The 22121-nt window shown below is 47.7% G+C and overlaps 1 protein-coding gene across 3 annotated transcripts in view; it reads left to right on the top strand.

The window, feature by feature from the left end:
- Positions 1 to 14: 14 nt before the first annotated feature.
- Positions 15 to 22121, top strand: part of adcy7 (adenylate cyclase 7) — a 38333-nt gene continuing 16226 nt past the window's right edge. For 2 of the 3 annotated variants that reach the window (XM_040167152.2, XM_040167141.2), the window contains exons 1-3: positions 15 to 172; positions 17130 to 17807; positions 21913 to 22110. In XM_040167152.2, coding sequence (XP_040023086.2) covers positions 17643 to 17807; positions 21913 to 22110 — 363 coding nt within the window. In that variant the 5' untranslated portion in view covers positions 15 to 172; positions 17130 to 17642. Of the gene's footprint in view, positions 173 to 7393; positions 7465 to 17129; positions 17808 to 21912; positions 22111 to 22121 lie in introns of those variants that run through there. The other variant, XM_078085557.1, reaches the window with a different exon arrangement.

Below are 22121 nucleotides of genomic sequence, written 5' to 3'. Positions count from 1 at the left end.
GAAATAAAAGGGGACGGGGAGGCGGGGGAGTGGGAGGGGCTTCTTCACCCGGAGCGGCAGCAGCGGCAGCGCGCGGACCTCAGCACGCGCTCCTTGTCTGTACCTACCGGTGCTTTTTATGCAGATTCGTTTTTTTTGTTTTTGTTTTTCCACGGGACGTTTAATCTCTCAGGTAAGCACTACAACTTTGTTTAACGGGAAGGAAAGGTCGCCCGCTTATGGCTTGGAAGATGAAACCCAAAACGCTGAAGGAAATTAATTGTTGCTTCGCTTATAACAAAAAGAAAAGACGGGTTTGTCTGCCCAGCGGTTTTTACCGCTGTCAAGAAATTTCGTTTTTTTTTTCCTGCTGTGTGCCTTTTGGATTTCGGAGTAAAAAAAGAAAATCCACAGTTGTCCTTTTACCCGGCTGCTCTCAGTCCACTTCAAAGTTCATCAGTGGCTTTTCAATCGTCTCAACTCGATTTGACTTGACTCCGTGTGACGTTATTTCATGATTTGACGAGACTAAACTAGCTTCTACCTGATTGAGCAGAACAAAAACACGTGAAAGAACGTTGGTGTTCATTGCATCCATTCTGAGATGCGGTGCGTTTACACGCTGCCTCTGCAGTGAAAACCACATACACACAAATACAACTAGAAGTCATGTTTCTCGTTGGGTCTTTTGTCAGAGAATTGCTCTGAGCCAAACTCTCTCATATATATATATATATATATATATATATATATATATATATATATATATATTTATTAAACTATGACAGCAATGCCAAAGTGCTGCTCTGCGTGTCTGTCTAAAAAGCCAAATGTAACTTGTTAATCTCGATCATATCTTCCTGGAACATCATGCTCATGGACTTAGCAGGACTAGAACCTCCCAGAGTGTGTCTACCTTCTCGTTTTGGAGGCAGTGTGGTTGTCAAAAGTAACCACAAGAGACTATACATTTTGAACAATAGAAATGGTCCTTCTTGCAGCTGGCACACCGCTGGACATCTTGCCACTGACCTCTGAGACGTATCGTGAAAACAATCAAGCACAGCGTGGCTTTAGTCTGTCACTCCACACTAAAACACGCTTGAATATAATCATCTTTTGCTCACAGCGCTGAATATTTTCTCTCGGTTACCAACAATATTCCTTTGGACTGCTGTCTGTTGGATCGGGTGATTAACGTCTGTTTGGCACAGTGGCCTTTGAGAGTTTTATGGCGGTGCACATGTCATCGTCGGTTTATCTGGTTGTTGTGGAGCACCGGAGTAGAGATTATAATGGACGGAGTTAGCTGAGCAACCGTGACTTCACCAAAATGCTGAGAGGTTACAGTTTCTGGTTGATCTAATGCAAATCGATGGATTACACCACAGATTGTTGCACCTCTGATGTGGTATCGCCACGGGGGATAATATGTCGGCTAAATATTATTACCGGTCAGTGTGTGCATTTAACTCCTGTTCAAACAGCAATTCTCACATTCAAATCCCTCGCCTGGAACTTTTCACTAAATGAGCCGTGCAGTGGACTCTCCCCCTCGGGTAGTTCAAACACGGGATGGAAGGAGGCCGGGAGCTTTCTCCCGGTGGGGACCAGCGATTCCATCGCTGCACAAAGTGCCCTTTCCTCACTAGAAAATGCGCCTCTGACAACTAAAAGCTGTTTGCTGGAGTTTAATGGCCAAAGGACTGAACTCCTCGTTTGGAGTTTGCAAACAAAAAGGACTATAATGCGTGTTTACACCTGCAGCTACAACACCAGCGCACGTAAAGATGCCCAATGTGTCCACAGTGTCGTCATCTTCATAGGGATGACTGCCACGGCGTGTGTTTCTGGGTGTGTGTGCGGCCTTCATCGTTTGGATGATTGCATCACTAATCCCTTTGTCAGTCCTGCCCTACTAACTGGAGGTGGCTCATCGGGCCAGTAGCTGGTTCTCTGTCATGTGGACCGAGCTCCGTCATTTTCTTTTGTTTTCCAGACGGCAGCAAACGTGGATTATTGTTCTCTCTCTCAAAAAAAAAAAGTCAAATATAAAATGCAGCATGTCTAAGCAGCTTCTGCGAACCGGTTGCAGAAAAGCGTGTGTGTGTGAGAAATGGACTCAAATAGTAACACAACATGGTTTGTCAGAAATATCTGGAATACAAAAAATGACAAATGCATGGGGTTATAAAGCAGGCGGGAGATCAAAGCGGAGCTCTGCTTTTGAGCTCCGGTGCTCATTTGTTTGGAGTATAAGAGGCCGGGGTTAAATTCCTGGTCATGGGTCAGCTGGCCGACGCCATGCGCCCTTCCACAGTGAAGCTGTCATCAGGATTGTGACACACAGGTTGCCATTTGCCAATCGGCGTGCAATTAACCATTGTGACGCCCTCGGTGTAGCTCGATTGGAAATGATGGGAAGCTTGTTGCATGTAATCAGGTTCAGTTCACAGTTTGATGGATCTGGACAGGGACGGCCTGTGAAGGGGTTGTGCGGCGTAGATGCGCGTGCACTCGCACGCACGCACACACACACGCGCACACACACAAACAAAACAAAAGAAAACCCTGTTTGGAGTGACGCTATCCTCAGTCTCTTAATAAGCGGTGGTGGAGTTGTTTTTTCCTTCGTTCTTTTCCCTCCGTCATGCAGCCTCAGCGGAGCGTGGAGGCAGCACAACGTGGCGGTTCCCAAAGTGAGGTTTGGGGACCTTCAAGGGTCCGTCAGTAAGGTCGCTCTTCTTTTCAGACTACATTTTATTTGCCTCCGCTGTTACGTCACACCGCCGTAATATAAAGTGTGATTTATTTAGAATCCCAGGGACAAGATCAATCTGATTTATTCGTGGATTTGATTTAGGAATCATCATCATCCTCCTTGCGTGCCTTGTTTGTTTACCAGGCTTTGGCCTCTATTATTTTTATTCGTTATATCTCTTCATAACGCACATTTTATTTTCTGTTACAATTTTAAACATTTTCTTCTCTGAAAGGAATCGTTTGTTCAGTTTACTTTAAATCCAAATTGTTGCTTTATTTTGACATTCAAACAAAGCAAAGACATGAAGTGTGCTTCATGTCTTTGCTTTTGTGTGCCATTGCTGGTGCGAAACACAATGCTGCTGACTTGTGCGGCTTACCTAAATGCACACACCCACACCCACCAACGCACACACACAAAGCTGCTAACACACATGCATTCAGCGCACACACCCGGTCTCGACATGTGCTCGTCAGTAACAGCGACCGTGACAGGAAGTACGAAGAACCGCCTCAGGAAATGCTTCTCTACAAGTACCTTTGTCAAAGACGACCGCGTGTGCGCATCAATGTGTTGGGGGAGGGTGTGTTTGTGTGTGTGTCTGTGTGTGTGTGTTTCACAATAAACCTTCCGAAAAAATGTTTTAGTGCTGAAGAGCGTAGAGAAATGCTGTCCGGCTCCGTTTTCTCCAAACTGCCGTGGTTACGGGCGCTCTCCGTCGCTCTCGGGCCACGTTCTCCGAGTGCCTCGAGCCCCTCGGGAAGGCTCATGATTTCACCCGTCGCTCCCATCTCTCCCATTGTCCCTCTCATCTTTCATCCTCTCATCCACTTTGTAGCATGTAGTCTCTCTCTCTCTTTCCGTTTCTCCTCCTCGGGCCTTAACATGCGAAAGGTTCCCCTCGGTGGACAGTGTGCTAATCCTCCGAACACTCGCCGGGGACTAATCGGGCTCATTAACTCAAACTCTGGGTGCTTCCATCCTGAAATGAGCACTAATCCTTCCTCAGCACAGCCTTTGACATGCGTGTTGGAAGCACTCCCCCCCTCTCCCCCCAGCTGCCTCTTCAATGCAAATTCGAGAGAGACACGAGGCCGCGTTTGTGACGCGATAATTCATGATGCGCTTTGGACGACAGCTGTCACGTCAGAGTTTTTCACGTGGCCGGGATATAAATACAGGTGTCGAAAGAGAGCGACAACATCTTCAGATCGTCGGCCGCTGATTCATTTCCACCGAAATGTCTGGATTGTTTTTACACTGCTTAAGCCTGTTTGATCTATTTAAAAGGAGCCTAACCTCCCGTCAATAGCCGCTGGCCTCTGTGTGAGGATGACCTTTTCGCTTTGGTGAAGCCTCCCTCCATCCCTCACTCCCGGGACGCCCCTCGTCATTGCGCTGTGAAATCGTAGGAAACTTCCAATCCCTATTGGAGAGAAACAAGTAATACGAGCCAGGACGAGTTCTCTAAAGTCACTCGAAGTTCAAAGGTCATCGAGAACCCACGTTGCCGTTTAAAGTCTGAAATGGAGTCTGTGAGCGGACTTGTTTCATTTAGTTACTGCTGCCAAAAGAGATATCTTAAATTTAATAGAAATATAACAAGCGTGGAAAGGCTGCTTTAGTGAACGTAAGCTGCTATAAGTGGTCCAACACCCGGCTTTGGTAACTGTCTATTCAAGATATTGTTACTTGATTTTTGAAAAAAGCACCAATTAGCAAAAGCATACAGAACATTTCCAATGCACAGAATATTCCCCGGGGTGAACAGGGCGACTCAGTGGTTGGCGTTCTTCATATTTCCGTGTGGATATCGGATCCTCTCCCTGTGTGTGTGCTTTCCTCGAGTGCACAGGATGAGGTCAAGTGGAATCTCCAAATCGCCCGTAGGTGTGGATGTACAGGATTTTGTACGAGTTAGTCCAGTGGCCCGATCCAACAGATCTCTCTCACTCACGCGTTCATTCAGCGACCACCACACACAGAACACATATTTTGTCACTTTTAAAGCCGTCTAGACACTTTCAGTACAAAAAGGATGTACTTCGTCTTTAAGAAGATGATGGGATTTCCAGTTGGTTTTTCATCTTCTAATTCGTTATCTCTACAATACTCTATTGACACTGTAAAGTCTGATTTTCGATCCCACTTGTTCGACACAATGCAAATGCTAATGCGTCTCGCCCCGGGAGAGCTCTCGAGGGGCTGTCAGAAGGCCGTGCCCTCTTTCACGCCGCACACTGAGACGGGATGCCGCGGAGTGCCATTAGAGAGATGCCTCTTCACCCCATTGTCTGGGAAATGGTTCCATTTCCTGAAGAACCTTCCCGCCCACAGGCCCCTTTTGTAAGAAGCGCTAATTACAATCTGCCTTCTGCAGCTTGGTGAGAAAATGTCAACGCCTGCGCACACGCCAATCCAGGTTTATTTATTGCCGACGAGATCGATCAGGCGTCGGGATTGGGACGCGGCCGGGATGCACTGGGATCCCATAGAGGCGTCCGGCCGCGAAGTGCCCTGGGTGTGGGGTGACCTTCCGCGGGCCATGTCAAAACGTTCAGGCGGGCACTTTGATTCGATGCCCGCCTCCCGTGTAAGGTCCTTTTTGAGAAGGACGGTGCAGATGTGTGGGTGTCCTTCCACCTCAACCATTTGAATTTCAATGCCTTTTTTTTGTGCTCGCTGTGGTTCAAGGACATTACGCAATGCTCACGAGAGCAAGCCCATCTGGAGGAGTGCCATTGAGACGCGTAGTTTAGCAGAACTCACTTTAGAACTGAAACGGTTTACCCGTGAAAGACATTAGTATCCGAGGACACCAGATGAGGAGAGGAATGTGCAGCACAGCCGGAAAACGGCAGCAAGGATCTCTGCAGTTCTGTGATAACCCCGATCTTCGAATATTGGATTCTCCATATTTTTAAGACATATGACTTAATGCTCAATGGTCAGTGGGTGCTGGTCGGCGTCTTTTCACGGAGATGTGCGGTGTTTGCACGGCACATGGAGGCTGGAGGCAAAGCGCCGCTCCAACAAGCCCCTCATTGTGCTCGGCTGGTTAATGAGTGATTGGCCGGGATTTGCTCCCTGGTCGTTGACCTATCGAATGAATGCAGTGGAGACCTCAAGATAAAAATGGGGCGGGGATACGCACAATATAAAACCGCACTAGCCATGTGTGAGGGATGGTTATTTTTCCGTCCCCGTGGGACTGCCCCAAACATGGCCGCCAGAGGATCGAGATCGATAATTGTTTCACATAAAGGGTATTGGGTATAGGAAAAAGACACATTGGCCATCGGAAGCACGAGCACGCCTGGCGTATCTGGCAATTGTCATCTGCCCACGAAAAGCCCTCTGTGAACGTACTCACCATCATCTCTATCAGCCTGAACTATATTGATGAGGAACGATCTACACCTGGCGATAACTGTCGAGACATTTCGGATGACGTCTTCCCATCCGACCTCGGAGGAACACATGTGACTGCGTGGATTGTTTGACATACAATAATAATAAAAGTCCTTGACGAAACCGCTGACATGTAAGTTTGGAAAGAAGTTAACTTGTGGAATGAAAAACGCTTCCAAATGAACCGTGAATCATGTCCGCTTTCATTTAATTACACTTTTAGACTACAAGACAAAGAGTTTCCCAAACAGCTGCAGGTGCGTCCGTCATCCACGGTCTACTGTATTTAACACACTTTTTAGGTGGATTTTGGTCTGATTGCTGTGGAGCATCGAAGGCAGGTTAAACAGCAGCATGTGTGCAGTTTACTGTCGTCCCCATGAACAATTAACGGAAGAAGCTCTGGCTGCAGCCACATTTCTACCAAGACATACATGAATTTCGATTTTGACCTTTCGCTGTTGATGATACAAGGTTGTATTTGTTCTTTGAGGAGGATCTTAAATAGTGTCCTGTTGTTTCAACTACTGGTCCTCACTGAAGTGTAGATCAAAGGAAGCATCGGTGACATTTATGAATGGAATTGTCGAACTGCCCAAGGATGTGTTCATTTTCATGATAACAAAAATACAATTATAACAAAATGAATCACTTCCTCTTTCTGCCGAGGCACCCTTTTGACTTTGCTATGGCAACAACCGCCTTTCAAAGATCTGGTTTCTGCTGCTGTACCACCGTACACACACACACACACACACACACACACACTCTCGCTGCATCCTTTGTGAGGCCGTCACACGAGCTACCGCTGTCACCATTTGGATGCAGCGGTCCAGTGGAGCGACCCAAAGCTAAAGGCTCGGATGTCGCCTGGTCTAAAGGATGCCCTTTCATTGATGAATGGTGGTGAGCTGGCCATTCTTGTGATGCCATCTTGTCCTCCGGGGGGGTGATACAAGAATTGTGCAAAACAAAAAAAAGCTTAAGCAGAATGTTTACGCGCGGGCTACGTCGCTCTTATTTGTCAGTGGGAGGGTTTCTTATTCGCAGCCTTCAAGAGACACTTCCTGCTCGTTACAAGGGCAGCAACCACGCGCCCTTAAATCCACGGTAAATATTTGGCTCCTATCTGCGTCTGTGCTTATCTGTCCTGAATAGATCGCTGTTTGCGCTGTCATAACTTCAAATCAGGGGTTGCTATCATAACCGCCTCCATCCGTGTCTAATCTTGCAGGTTCCCCTTTCTTGAACCCTGCTGTGAGGGAAATGAGTCACCGTCGCTAAGGAAGTGAGACGGCGTGCGGTCGCGTGTAAGTCACAGGGTGCGCTCGGCCTTCGCTCAGCAGACCTCTCAAGGCGCTCGGAAACCCGTGAGCGCGTTTTTTTTTTTTGGGCGTTGGAGCTTCTGCAGAAAGGCGTTCAAACGTGGAGAAATCCAGAGAGAGGAAAGCTCAACGGCACAGAGTGGAGTGGGAGGAATACAATTGTACCGTTTGCTTAAAATATTCGGAAACTTCCTGTTACCAAAACGTGGCGCAATCTGCTGTAGAATAACTGACAGTCGGACGCATACACAAACACACACACGCGCACACACGCACAGACTGACTTCCGCAACAGGTTTGCAGAGGCTGCTTAGACATGTTGCATTTTCTCTCCTTTTTCCTTTGTTGAGAAGACAGTAATCCAGAGCTCATCTTGAGGGGAAATCGAGCGAGGCGTGTACTGAATGTACAGACAAGCTTCTATTGATTTGTAGCAGTGAATGAAGATCCACCGACCCGATCTAACAGGAACAAAACGGTTCCTCAATGCGAGCCGGTTGCCGGGTGATGCTGCGGTTCCCTGTTACACTGTGAGCTGTGATTTGTGAGGCTTCCATCTTTTCAACCTGTTGTCGAATCAGCGTGACCACATGAATATTTCCTTCAAACACATATTGCAGAGCCTTCTGTCTGCTTCTCCTTGCCATCTCTCTTTTTTCCTTCATTTTTTATTTTTTTTTCAAATACTTGATCATTTATATTCAGTTACTGCAGTAAATGTGGTCTCCATGGTAGCTCCGACAGATTCGATGGTGATGGGGGAGGGGGGCTTAACTCAGGGTAATGCAGGTAGGCAGAAATCTGTTCTCCATCAAGCTGGCCAAACAGTTATTTCCTTTCCCTTCTCTGTTGCTTGATTTGGTTAAGATGGTTTCTGTTGGTCCCACGTTGTTCAGCAGCAGATTCTAAAACAAAAATGAACAACTAACAAGAGTTATAAACAACTAGGTGGATGGAAAGCTTTCCCAAATACAGCAGGAAACAGATGTCGTAGGAATTAAAGGATATTCTATACCCGTCTTATATGAGCACTGTAGTTGAACTAACATGCACTGTCTCACATGGCTGGAAATGATACGAAATGGACTTTTTAACTTTTCAGCTGTGTGAGTAACATTCAATAATATGATTTTGTTGTTACATTAATGTATTCAGGAAGAACAAATAATGAGCCAAGTGAGAAAGACTTTGGGGATTGTCATTGGATAACTTAAGACGAAACAAATACTCAATCTAATTCCATCTATATCATTTTAAAAGTACTAAGACGAGACGGCCTTTCCCAGAGCTTTCAACAGGCCTTTTTTTGTAGTGTAATCGCCTGTTTTGTCAGCTTACTTTAGAGTCAACAATAATGATCTGTTGAATCTGCGAATACAATGGTCTGATCCTCGCTGAGCTCACGTCCTCCTCACGCGATGAGTTCTTCACACCTGGACGACTCCGTCTCCATGAAGCACGGAGGCTGTGACTCACATCTGGGAGGGGCCGCGGCGAAACGCCAGTCATGCCGAGCCAGTTCCTTTCGGGAAACTTGAGTGGGAGTGACCTCGCCCCAACTCGCCAAAAATCTCTCCAAAATCTCCTCTCCCCACCCAGCCACGGGAAGGGCGCCGCTCGCGGTCGACGATTCCCCGCCTCATTCCTTGACGCGCAGTGGCAAGACACCGGCGTGGGGGGGGGTGGGTGGAGGTCAGTGGCTTTCACCCACCGTGTATCTCCAGGCGTGCCCCCGACGCGGACAAGGCCCCCCCCGTGGAGAGTCCCGGAGAGCGGAGGGCCAGGTGAGGTGAGGAGGCTCGGCTAACACCTGTTTGATTAGAAAAGAGGGGGGCGGGGGGACAGGATAGAAGGAAAATACGGTGGGAGTGCTAATGAAGACACTCAGTCGAGAGACAACGGCTCTATTAGTGAAATCCTCCGGCCCAGTGAGCCACAGCTCCCGGGAGGCCTCTGAGGTAATGAGATCCCTCCGCGCTCCCCTCCTGCGTCACTCCCGGCGTCCGACTCCTCTGCTGTAATTGAAGGCTTAGCAGGATGTGCCGTTCAGCGCATCACTTGTGGAACATGGAGTCAGCGTTTCTGCTCCCGTGTTGTTTTTCCCGGTCGTGTTGATAACATTTTCAAAACCTCGATGTGGACGGCGGTCGGCTGCGGTCCTGAAGCTCGTGCCCCCCCCGATGAAGAGAAGCAGCGAGACTGAAGTAAAAACCCCAAAACTGTGATGCAACACTCCTCTTTAGCGAGCACCTGCGCCTCCGATCAACCTGTCATAGCGATGGACTCCGAGAAACGTGGCTCTTGGGGTCAAGTTGGTTCAGGGATGGAAGTGCCCTCTTGCAGAAGCAACATGTCGGCTGCCATCGAGGCCTGTGCCTGAGCTGTGTTGTTTGGCTCCGTCTGCGTTGTGTAGCGCACTTAAGGGTGTGTGAGGACGTGTGGACAGGGTGTGTTTGACAACACTCACTGGTCCTCTCATGTTTGAGTATGGGCCAGCAGCTGTTATGCAGACCAGCTGACTCCTCGCCGCCGGCACACCCGCTGTCATCCAGAGTCTGCAACAAATAAGTAGCTGCTTTAAGGCAAAAGAAACATCTCAACTGTGCAGATTTTTCTCTGTTAAAACTCATTGTTAGCTTTGGTTGTGTGTGGTTATTTTGAGCTTTTATGGGCCCTTTGTATCCCTGTTAGTACCGTTACTAAGTACCTCTCCTCTGGACACAGAAGCTTTGACTAACAACCTGCGTCCGTCCCGGCTTCCCACCCACAGGCACTGCATGAACAATGCTAAAAGCAGCGAGCAAGAGGCCTCTTGTCTGTGAGGACGTTCCCCCGGTACACCCTCACAGTCGGAGCTTTGCAAATGTGGAAGTGAAGCAATCAACACAGCGTGGATAAATGAAACACTTCAGCCAAACTCCGACCCTGCTGTACTTTTCCACCTGCGAGATGCTTCCAGGATGCGCTGCTGAAACGCAAGCGCACACAAAGCACTAGTAATACTTTTGTCACTCTGCTCGCCGCACTTCTGTTGGGAGACCTTGAAGACTGCAGGAAGAGACGAGAGCCGGAGATGCAGCAGCGAGTCCACTTGTAATCAGAGACGCATCCTTTCGATGCACCCTCGCACTGGAATGAATATTTCCGCGGATGCTGTCACGTGGACTCACCCAGGGAATTTTAATCCCCTCAATCTAAAAAGCTTAATGTCATTTGAATTTGACCGTCAGATTGGCGAGGTACGAGAAACGCTGCACGGAATCGCCGGTCTTATCTGTCTCGTGCCGAAGTACAAACCAACTCTGCAATAAGCAGGACTGTATTTCTTTGGCCACATACAACGTACGATCGAACGTACCTCGTCTCACTTTGTGTTTTCACTCAGTGGGTTTGTCGCCGAGAAATGTTCTATAGATATAAAGTCAGCAGCACCTCATCCACAGTGGAAGGAACAATGCAAGACATTGGACAATGAGCCGAATACATAGACTTGTATAGAAATATATAATATATAAGTCTATCAGATATATTTATAGAGAAAGAAATAGAAAACAACAGCTCGCTGAATTCTTGTGTTGTTTTTCCACAAGAAATGGAAAATAATTTATCCAAATGCTCCGGAGAGGGTTATTTTTTACACATGTCACATTTCTTTTGATCGAAGGGTTTCTGGACAATGCAAAGTACAAACACACACACACACATGTCGGTATAGTGGTTGTTGATGAGGTGGGTTTCCTACCAGTAAAGTAAAGGGTGGCTTCTGAAAGGGGAAGTGGGAATATGCCCCTCTATTATCCAATAGCCAGCTCATTATACCTCCACTTCACCACAGCACAAACACGCACACACACACACACACGCACGCACAAAAAACAGCGTCATAGAGTGCGTATGAAAGCCGATCAGTTAACCTTCTACTTGTGATATTGTATAATAGATATTACATAATCCCTTTTGTCAGTGTGGAGTTCAAATCCCTGATGTCAAGGCCCCATCAACCAAATTTACATTTGATGTGGAACAAGACCTCGCCTGGTTGTACAAACATTCATGAGCTGATGACAATCGAAAAAATACATCTGCAGACAGACGGGATGTAAAGACACAACCGTCCGTTTAAGCATCTCACTGTATTATCAGTCAACTTGCTTTATTGACTAAATCATCCAAACACTGTTACTCTTACAGCTGTTATTCTTAATACGTAACCCTTTTGTTTTAAAACATTTGGCCCCCGCCCCTCCACAGAAATAGAGGAGCCCTCTCTCCCACTCAAAGGTCACTTCTTTCACTGGCCGGGTTCACAGGATGCGGGTCGGCCCATCGCCCCGGCTGACAGACGAGGGGTGCGGTGCAGACGCGGGGAGTCGCACACACGCACCAGAAGAAGAAGAAGAAGAAGAAGAATCGCTTTGCAGGTCGAAGCGCTTCAGCTGGACGGGGATTCCCCCCCTCCTCCCGCTCAGTCTAGGTGGGGTCCTCCGTTGTTGGTGCTTCCCGAAGATAACGGAGGATGTGTTTTAATGAGGGCGACCGCTGCTGGTAGTACCAGAGTAGCTCTCGCTCTGAGGGGAATACTTAATCCTCGCTCCTCCTCCAGCACCGAGAGGCCCAAAGCGCTGCAGCCTGTGAACTGCAATGTGCTTAAAACATCGCAATGAAAAATTTTCACCAGTTTAACGTCGTCCTTGAACAAAAAGCCTTTGAATTAGGGCAGCTATGTCGGGGCATGTGTGCAGTGTAAAACAACGGTACTTATGACCGTAGATTGCAGAAAACATGCACCAGATGGACGGCCGGGGCTTTATGGAAACCCGGAGAATATCCACCATGCTGATCCAAAGCTCCAGCCGCTTTGTTTATCTGCATAAACAGCTCTGCGCTTGCAGATGTTGAGGTTTCTCCGGGCCGTTAGTAAGCCGGGCTGGCTGGCGCACTCGGGGGATAATTATGGTTTTTCTTTATGGCGGTGGAAGTGCAGCGGGGGCCAGTAACAGGATGAAGCAGGTCCAGTTACAAAAGCTGAAATGGGGATGTGGCCGGCTCCACCGACTGGAAACAATGGCCTCTCTCATTGTAGTGCATTCTTTTCACCCGGTTTTTCATCGCAAAGTTTGTTCCCGAAAGATGCGTCCATGCGATGCGTCGACAAAAACCCAAAAGAAACAAAGCCCTCCGTTCATTTTTGGTACATTACACATAACGCATCTGTCTTCAGCACACAATAAAATGCCCACATATATGTATGCACACTTCAGAAAACTGACTGGTCTACAGTCAATCCAGAAAGCACAGAGTCACAGACAAAGAGCGAGTCAAAGGTTCAGAGATGAGCAACGAGTTCCGGAAAGAGGAACTGACTTCTACACGACAGTGAAAAAAACACCTGCGCTCGTAGTAATTATTTATTATAATAAATAATTATTATTTTCATTACTTCAAACCGCGACTCGTCTGATTGGATGACTGACTTGACTGATAGACAGCTTCCCTCTGTGAGCGTGCAGGTGTTTTTCAAACCCAAAACCCCCTACGAGAAGGAAATGGCTGAGACTAATTCAATGAACGCTACTTCGACATTGGATTTGCCCCATGGCGGATCCGTTCGGATTGAAATTCTATGTATATTTAATTGAATAAACCCGCCTCTGGACCGCCGTTTGTGTCGAGCAGCACAACCGATGGTTTCACTCGTGGCGGTGCGAACCGGCTCCGCTTTGTGGAAGTAAATGTGAAACGCTTGAGCATCCGAACACATGGTGCTCTCGCTTGCACTTCCTGTATTTATTATAGGCAATGGCATTTGAGTGAGGCTAATTTAATACCAGCAGACCCTACTGGGAGGAGAGGAGGGGAGATGGGAAAGGACACAAGGCCTAATCTAATCCGCCCTGTGCATTGTAGTGCATACATCAGTCATGTGTTTATTGAAAGGCTCTATGAATAGGCAAGATAACTGGGTCTAGACCACTCCGGGCCGATTCAGACCGGGATAGAATCTGTCCGATGTACTTACTCATACTCATAGTCACTGATTATATTATTGCAAGAATTCATATTTGTAATATAATAAGGCTTCATATCGGCATACATTTTTCCTGCAATTGAATCATCAGTAGCTTAGCTGAACCATAAAAGAAGATGACCTCTGTGTCGTTGTGCATAAAGCAATTAGGAATCAAGGGCGTGTTGCAAAGTATCATGAGTACCGACTCGTTTCTATAAAATATGGCGAAATGTATGTATGAAAGAATGTTTCAAATTGGAATGCACCCCAAATATCTCATTAACCGTATGATGTAAAGTAGTTCAAAGTAAAGGTTTTACTATACGGAGTGAAACTAAACCAAAAGAATGTTGCCCTCTGTAACATCTTAACCTTTCTAACACTCTTCAAAATAAACTACCTTCAATACAAAAATCAGTTCCACCATTTGAAATAAAGGTCGCAAAAGTCGTAAATAAACTGCATCGCCTTCGACCCCGGGGCTGTAAGGTTATGGTCTTGTGTCACACATTTCTTTTACAGAGGTCACTCTTTGTCCCTTTTTTTCCGTCCAGGCTTATGGAATGCCAACAAACAAAACGGCCATAAAAGCCGAGTGATCTGCTTGGGAAAGAGAGCTGCCTGTTTGCTCCCCACAAAAAGCCTTTGAATTGGGCGTAGGTTTGGGTACATTTTTTTGGATAAGATTTATTTATTTTTTCCCCATGTGACTACTTGGCATGAAAAGAAATGGATCGATCGTTTCCAGAGCAGACACAACGGCAGTTTCCGCGCTTCAGTGTCATTTTTCTAAATATCTCCCGGCCTTGAATCGGGCTCCGGTTGGAGGAAAAGTTCAGATGAACAAACATACTAACGCGCTAAAGGAGCCGATCCAAAATGTGTCACCACCCAGCTGCGTCAATGCCCTTCATCGGCTGCTTGACGGATCTCCTCCGACTGCTTCGCTTCGCTTAGCGTCTGGCATCGCCCGGTGGTCTTTCAAGGCTGCCAGCAGATACCTACCGCTCCCGCTTTGTTTCCCGGGAGGCCGAACATGTCGCTCTGCTGCTCAGCAGATACTACTGAAGACTAATATACTGCGCCAGGAGCACGATAAAAAAAAAGGTCCCAAGTAGATTCTGGATGAATAAATCACTATACGTTTTCCTCTGAATCTTCCTACAAAACACACAGGCCATCGGATCCACGTCTCTATCGCGCTGCGGAGTCTTTCCCGTGACGCGAGGGCCGGTGGATTCCTGCGTCTTGGTCGGGAAGCGGCCGGTGACGTCAGTCGGTTTTGTGCTCCTGCTGTTTCTCCGGGTTTCGGTGACGGCAGTTTGCAAGGCGGCTCTGTGACTCTGCTCCATTGCCAAGCTCTTCATAGCAAAAGCGCTGGCGCTCAACGCGGCCTCGGCTATTCATCCGGGCCCGCGGAGAGACTCGGCTCTATTGAAGCGTACGTCTCTGTCTGTCTCTCCCGGCTCGTTGCTACCGCACAGCCGCGGGTCTGATGGCGCTGCTTTTTTTTTTTTTTTTGCCATGGTAACTTTAGTGTTGGTGCATAAAAAAGCCCCATTGGGGCCCAGAGCGTTCACATCTGGTGAACGAGGCGGTCCTGCAGTGTCAAATGGCTCTTTAAAGACCAGACCAACCCTGTTAAATGCTGAAGCCTCCTGGTCGTCTGAACTGAATCACGGACGTAGGGGCGTTTTGTTGACCTTTTCCCTTCCATCACTCGTTCTATTCAGTCGTTGAGGAAACTCCGTTATGGACTACTGAACTGAAACTAAATAAGACGTTTGTTCTAAACGACCTAATCGCGCAGCCTCGTAACTCGTAGCGCCATCTTTGGAGGCCTGCTACAAGTGTCTTGTGCGGGTTCAAACAAGTCTGGTTGCCCGGCAACAACAGCTTCGCAGGTTTAATGGAAGTGGGTGAAATGATGGATCGCTGATAAAATGTTCCCGCGCCTGTTTTCTTTTATTTGTATGGAAACGTGTCCATCCAGAAAAAGGGCGGGGCTAGCTTTGCTTTCCAAGAAACCGTCAAATACCAGACATTTGCTCATTGAAGCGTAACGGGGGTAAAAAAACAGTGGTACGAGAGCCAGCTGATGAGAAATGATGAAGGAAGGCGGTAGATAGGCAGATAGAAGAGCATCCAGTGGTCTACTGTTGTTCCCTTCACTTTAATTAATGTGCATTTCCCTGCATAGGAATTTATGACATATATTTTCCTGCCCTGTCTTGCTATCGTGATGACACTTACAGCCACATCGCTGCCGGTATAAGAACCGGACCTGGCATTGAGTAGGTATGTTGACGCCAACAAATGTCTACTCAGGGTTCCCTCCTTGCAGGCCAGCTGGTTCTTGTTGATGCGAGAGGAGGACACGATCCCTCACCAGCGCTGTGACTTTCCTTGTTGCCTCCCTCCTGCTTTTACCATCTGAGCCGGGGAGAGACGGCTGCCGAAAGCGGGGGCGGGGTTATACGCGGCGGTAAAGCCGTGACGCCGCTCAATGTGGCGCCTTTTTTAATCTCCACATGATGGAAGCGCTTGCAGCCGACTTTTTCCCTCTCACAAACCACGACACGTGTTTTTGTGTGTGCATAACGTGTTGCCCTCCTTTTTTGCTCTGCTTTTCTGTTTTTATGGTGCATAGCATCTGTCACAGTTGCTATGTGAGGGATAAACACACACACACACACCGGGACAGCGATATTAGCAACTGGAGGAAATGAGGCTTCTATTGACAGTGGTGCGAAGTTCATGTTGTTTCTATTGAGCTTCGGGGCCAGTGCGTCTCCTCCTCTCACCCAAACGTACACATGCAGCTCCTATTAGCGAGAGCTGGGCGATCACACCTAAATGACCTATACAATGAGAGAAAACCCCATTTCAATCAGGATGATGTGTCCGCGGACTGTGTTTGTCGTGATTGTCAGGCCTTTTGTTTGAAGAGATATTCTCATTGTGTGTTTTGGCAAAGCCTTCCTGAGACCTCCTTCTCGCACCACGGCCCCTCCCCCTTGTTTTTAAATAGAAAGGTGATGAAGGGAGCGTGTTGCGCGCAGTGAGGTCACTTTGTCGTGGATGTGAAATCCGTCATGCGTGCGTGTCTTTCGCCTCCTGTTGTTGCTTTGATTGCCGTCATCTTGTCCGCGGACCTTCGCTTGTTTGTTAGTGGAGCTGGCGCAGAATAAAGGTGTTTGTGGCTTGTATGCAAAGTTCATCCCACTACGTCGCATTGCTTGGCTGCGAAGCAACTGCCGTCATTAGCGGTGCGGCTTCCTAATGAAAGTTGTGGCCGAGTCGGGGAAAGCGGAGACGGTGGAAGTGGGGGAGTTCAGGTACGAGTGTAGCATGTGCTCATCGAGGGATCCGGATATTTATGTCTCACTCTCACAATACAGTGAGTCACAGATTACGGCCCGTCCTTTTCAGAAGTCGTAGCCAGGTCCGTAACCCTTCTCCAGAGACATTAAGCCGTGTTTAGAGTTGAATGTGCCAACAAAAACAATTCCCTCCAGCTTAATGTCTTAACATGGGCAGTGTTTCTGTTTCTGTGTGTGTGTGTGTGTGTGTCTGGTACCAAACCTGTAGTGAAATTTTTTTTCTCTTCCCTCCCTCCCTCCTCCCCCGTTTGCCGCAGCTGCCAACCTCAGCGCTCCATTACATCCTAAGACCTGGTGGGATCCCCGATGACCTTTGTCGCTGCCCGCCGGCTCCCGTTTTCCTCCCGTTTTCCTCCCGCGCTCCCCCCTCATCCCTCCCCTCCCCTTTCTTAAACAGCCCTCTCCTCCTCCTCCGTATCTCCCGGCCCCGGGCTCATTGCTCAAACCCACTGCAAGGAGCAACACAGTAGCTGGCAAAGGATGAAGCGGGTCTGACCTGCCGACTCCAGACAGAGGCTAGAAGGCGCAAAGGGACCAGCGAGCGGGAGAGAGACGAGAGAGGACGCCGAGCAAAGGGAGCCGCGGCGAGAGGAGCAACCACGCTAGCGCTCAAGATGCCACGGCGAAGGAGAAACGCAAGTTTCACCAGAGCGTCATGAGCTAGCGGAGGGCCCGATCTCAGCCCCGTCCCCCTCCCGTCCCCCGTCCCCCTGAAACCGATCTAGAAGTTAGCGTTCTCACCTGATATGCCTCTCTGAGAAGCAGCAGCCATGCCAGCCAAGGGGAAGTACCTGTTGAACGACCAGGAGCTGAAGAACGAGACGCTGTACCGGAGGTTCTCCTGCATGAGCCAGTACCAGCCGCTGGTGCTGCTGCTGGGCCTCTCCATGCTCTCCTGCGCCGTCCTCCTCATCGTCTTCTTCGCCCTGCAACTGGTGAGTATTCACATTTTATCCGCGCTTGTCGAGAGACCGAAAGAAACCCGGCTGTGTTTGCAGATTTTACATTGTTTTATTCAGGTTTGAATTAACAATTTCACGCCGTTGAACATTAAACTTAAGTCCATAGTTGCAATGAAAGAACTTAACTTAAATGTGTCCATTTTTTTTAGACTTACATTGAGACAGAGACTATTCCAGGTTAGTGAGATGTGCCTTGATGTTGGTTGAGAGGTCTTCGTCGTGTGTTTTGGGGCCCTTGCAGTGCACATGGGGCAAGGATCAACCAGATGACAGTTGGCGCAAGGCGAGGTGTTGACATTTGTTTTTTCGAGTTACTTCCCCCATTTTTAACACAATGCTTCTTATTGTGCAACGGTTTCAAGGTTGACTTCAGTGCACAGCGCCACGGCTCGAAAGTCATGAAACTCTCAACAGAATTGGCTTTGTGGAGTGATTCAGGGATTAAATATCAGAGGCTGCTTCCAAATCAACTCAGTGATGGTATTTGACGCATGCGTGATTAAAGCACAACACCGGTCGTAGTTGAAGTAGGCAGGGGATCATGGTTTAAACAGCGCATGGTGTTTTGTATTTCCTTTTCCAGATATAATCTTGCATTTATAGGCATAAATCTGGCCAGCGAGATTTTAACTCGTCATACCAGGAAAAACGGGTGTAGGAACAAGTAAGACAGGTTTTCTTAGGATATCCCCGGTCATAGGACCAGTTCATTAAGTCCTCCACAGTTATGCTATGAAAATGAATACAATTAAACAGCCTGGACTTGTCTTGTAACTCGGTGCAGTCGTTCGTCTGTCGCTCTGCACGATGCGGCATGTCGCTGGGCTTCCTATGAGACAAAAAGCTACATCCACTGAGACGGCTTATATTAAAACATTGTGGATTTTACTGATTACTGTTATGCTTTAAATCTACAGCTCCCATTAAGAGACTACGAGAGCTTTAGAGTGTGCAATCACAATGATTTTTTATTTTTTTTTATTCCTCCAGTTTTATAGTTGTAATATCTGCTGTGTAAAAGCGTCCTATCCGTCCCGCTGGTGTGACGGACATATCTAAGCTTATTATGTTTATTAAAGGATGTTAAAACGTACATTTATGGAACAACAATGTTTGATCTAAGAAAAACATCCTTATTTAAAGATATGTAGCTGTATTTTTAGTTGTTGGGGTAGTTACAAATGGCAATGTGGTTTCCAATGACACATACTCACTTCTGCAAGCGGACCCATAAGCCCCCGTGTCAGCTATCTATGGGTGGAGGTGTCGATTCAATTATGTGTTTCTGCATTTAGATCATCGCCAGTGTTGGTGTTACTTGCCTGACCGGCATTATATCAAGAGCTCCTCTAATATGTGTATTCATTCATCGGAAAAGATTTAGCAAATCAAGTTGCGTTGAGAATTATTTCAGAGATGCCCCGACAGCATCCTCGTATTGCTTCGATGTCGCGGAGATGAGTGCATGCGGACTAATGCGGCCCATTGGGACGGCAGCACCTGCGCAGCGCTGAGCGAAGCGGGATGTGGCTGGATGGTCACTTTGAATCTCCACGTCGGCCCGTGAAACTGCGACAAAACGAAAAACACTCACCCCCCCCCAACAACTACTTAAATAATGCACTCAACTCCCCTTCACTTGCAGTCGAGCTGCATGGAAAAGATTAAGTGATTGTGTAACTGTTTGAATGTGAAGGAGGACACATCGCTGAAATACACACGAAAATACGTGTTTCAGTTGCTTCAGGTTGAGGAAATGCAACTGTTAAACAAAATCAGGTACATGTTTGATACTGCTGGTGATACTTCTCCTTCGGGAAATTGCCTCGCCTTTCTCCACAGTGAGGTCAGGGGTCACGATGAGCTACAGAACAGTGGCCCTGGAGCTGGCAGCACTTTAGCTTTGCTCAAAAGTACTTGAGTGCAAAATTTGCCTGCAGACTCTGGGTGCACTCTATTCTATCGTGTCATGTCTCCGTGCTAAACAAAACCACCTTTTTAGGGTTTATTTAAAGAAAATGAACAAAGAGAAGAAAACAAACATTGGTTAAAATAATGTAGCTGTCAGAAGTGTCAGATTGTGATTGTGATCTTGACAGGAAGAGGCCGGTTAAATTGGCTGCGGCCGATGTTGATGTTGGCACGATGGCAGGTAGCGCCGCATTGAGTCGGTGCGGCGGGTCGTCTAGTAAACTGACTCTGTCCCTGGAGATTAAATTACTTTCCTTTGTTGGAAAAAGCATCGTAACCCTCTATTGTGTTACTGCTGGATCTCGGGCACACTCCCTTTTCACTCTTCATTGTACTGGTACGTAAAGATCTTCCCGTCCTTTTCAAACGGCCACATCCCTCATTTATGTAAACACAAGTATCCTCGCGTCCTCGTTTTGTCCCTCGCCCGTGCACACAAAAACACACAATCCTAGTTCCCGCAATTGTCTCATTTGTTGGAGTTACTCCCGGATTGTAAATTGTCACAGTAAATGTTCACAACTCACAAACAACCAACCTGATCCATCACTGGCCCAAACCATCACCCGTCCCCTCCTTCTCCTTCGCTGGCGCCTCGCACACACAGTTGCCAGGGGTACAGAAGAGTTCAGAGAAAATGCTGGGATGGAGCTTGCGTAACACTTTTGTTGAATTGCGAAGGAGGGGCGGGGTGCCTGGTGGGGGTGGGGGGGGAGGATGCCACCAGTGTCAAAAAGTCACCGTCGACTTATATAACTCCTCTAAAATTGGCATTGGATGAAGAGCGGCGCTGAGAGGAAAACTGGCGGAGCCGATGTTCCAAGTGCCACTCGTGGCACCAGCATCTGATTGGAGGGATGATTCACATTAGTCGGTTTGTCTTCTTGAAATGATTCTAAGAGCTGTGAGAGGACGTTAGTGGACGTACGTGATGTTTCACTGGAGGTGAGGCGTTCCTCGCGGTTATCAGAGACACAGCGAGGAGTCGGGAATGCATCGTCCTGGCAGGAACACACTTATGCACATCTAGTGTAAAGAAAGCAAAGACATTCTGTACACGGCACACTGTGATCATTATCTTTTGTCTATATAGATAAATGTGTCAATCAGGGACAACCTGCTGACACCACAGACATAAATGCAGAACGGTTACACTGACATTAATGTTATATCCTATAAATGGGAATGATTCATGAAAAGTACACAAATGCTGTGCTGCTTTCTTGTGAGTGCCTCGCTTTGAGCGTTCTGAATATACCTGAATGTTCCCACAGGTTTTTGGCTCTTATTTGTATAGAATAATTGTTCTTTTTCTGCCCGCAAAAAGGTTTCAAGACCCACAGCCGCGTAGTGCTTTAGTTGAGATCTGGCCTTCTCTAGCGCTGCCATGGTAACCAGAAAGCTCAACATACAATGCAGAGATGGCCTTCTCTGAGCAGAGATCCATTAACACTGACTTTGTGCTCTGTCTCGCTCTTAAGCTCTCATTTAACCCCTTGTTTCCTCTCGTGCTCTCCCTGCGACACCCACTCTCTCTCTCTCTCTCTCCCACGTACACTAACATATTCTCACACATATGTTCGCATGGTTGTGCGTTCATGCACATATCTACTCACAAACATGCTTCCACACACACAAATGCACAGGATCTCTTTCCTCTCACTGCACAGTAAGTCTTGTCAGGAAGACGATGGCCTTCAGCAAACAGGACAAACCCAGACATGAGCCTCGATGCTGATGAAAATCAATGGCTGTGCGTCTTGTGCTCGTGTGGAACCTCAGGTTTACTCTCAGAGTGGTCAGAAACACAAGCAATACGTTTCTGATAAGCGTGCACAAACTTAACAGACTTACCTCACAAAGAGAAACAATATCCCGGCGCTAAATCCATTTGGGGAAGCCCCCTACTCCTGCATTTTATTGAGAGGTGTATATTAAAGCCAGAGTTGGAGGTTGGAGCTTGTAGCGTTGCCAACATTCCACCAGGTTACTGTCTTGGAACCAACAACCGTCTGATTTTAAAGCTGGAAACTAAACGTGCCACATTTGGACCTGATACCACTGTGATAAAACGTGTGTTTGTTCCCCTCCCCTGCCGCTGGAGCAGAGCGCGAAGGAACACTGTGCCTTTGTGAGCGTGGTGAGCGGCAGCCTGTGTGTGTTCCTGGCCGTGTTCCTGCTGGTGTGCACGGAGATGCTCTCCCAGCGATGGAGGCGTCTGCTGGGCCTGATTGTATGGGCGACGCACCTCACCATGGGCTACACCTTCATCTTCAGCGGCCCCATCATCCTGCCTTGGGACCAGGTAACCTCACG

This window comes from Gasterosteus aculeatus, chromosome 12, assembly GCF_964276395.1.
Source record: "Gasterosteus aculeatus chromosome 12, fGasAcu3.hap1.1, whole genome shotgun sequence".
Classification (NCBI taxonomy): domain Eukaryota; kingdom Metazoa; phylum Chordata; class Actinopteri; order Perciformes; family Gasterosteidae; genus Gasterosteus; species Gasterosteus aculeatus.
The sequence above is the reverse complement of the archived record's forward strand: the minus strand, read 5'-3'. Positions and strand labels throughout refer to the sequence as shown.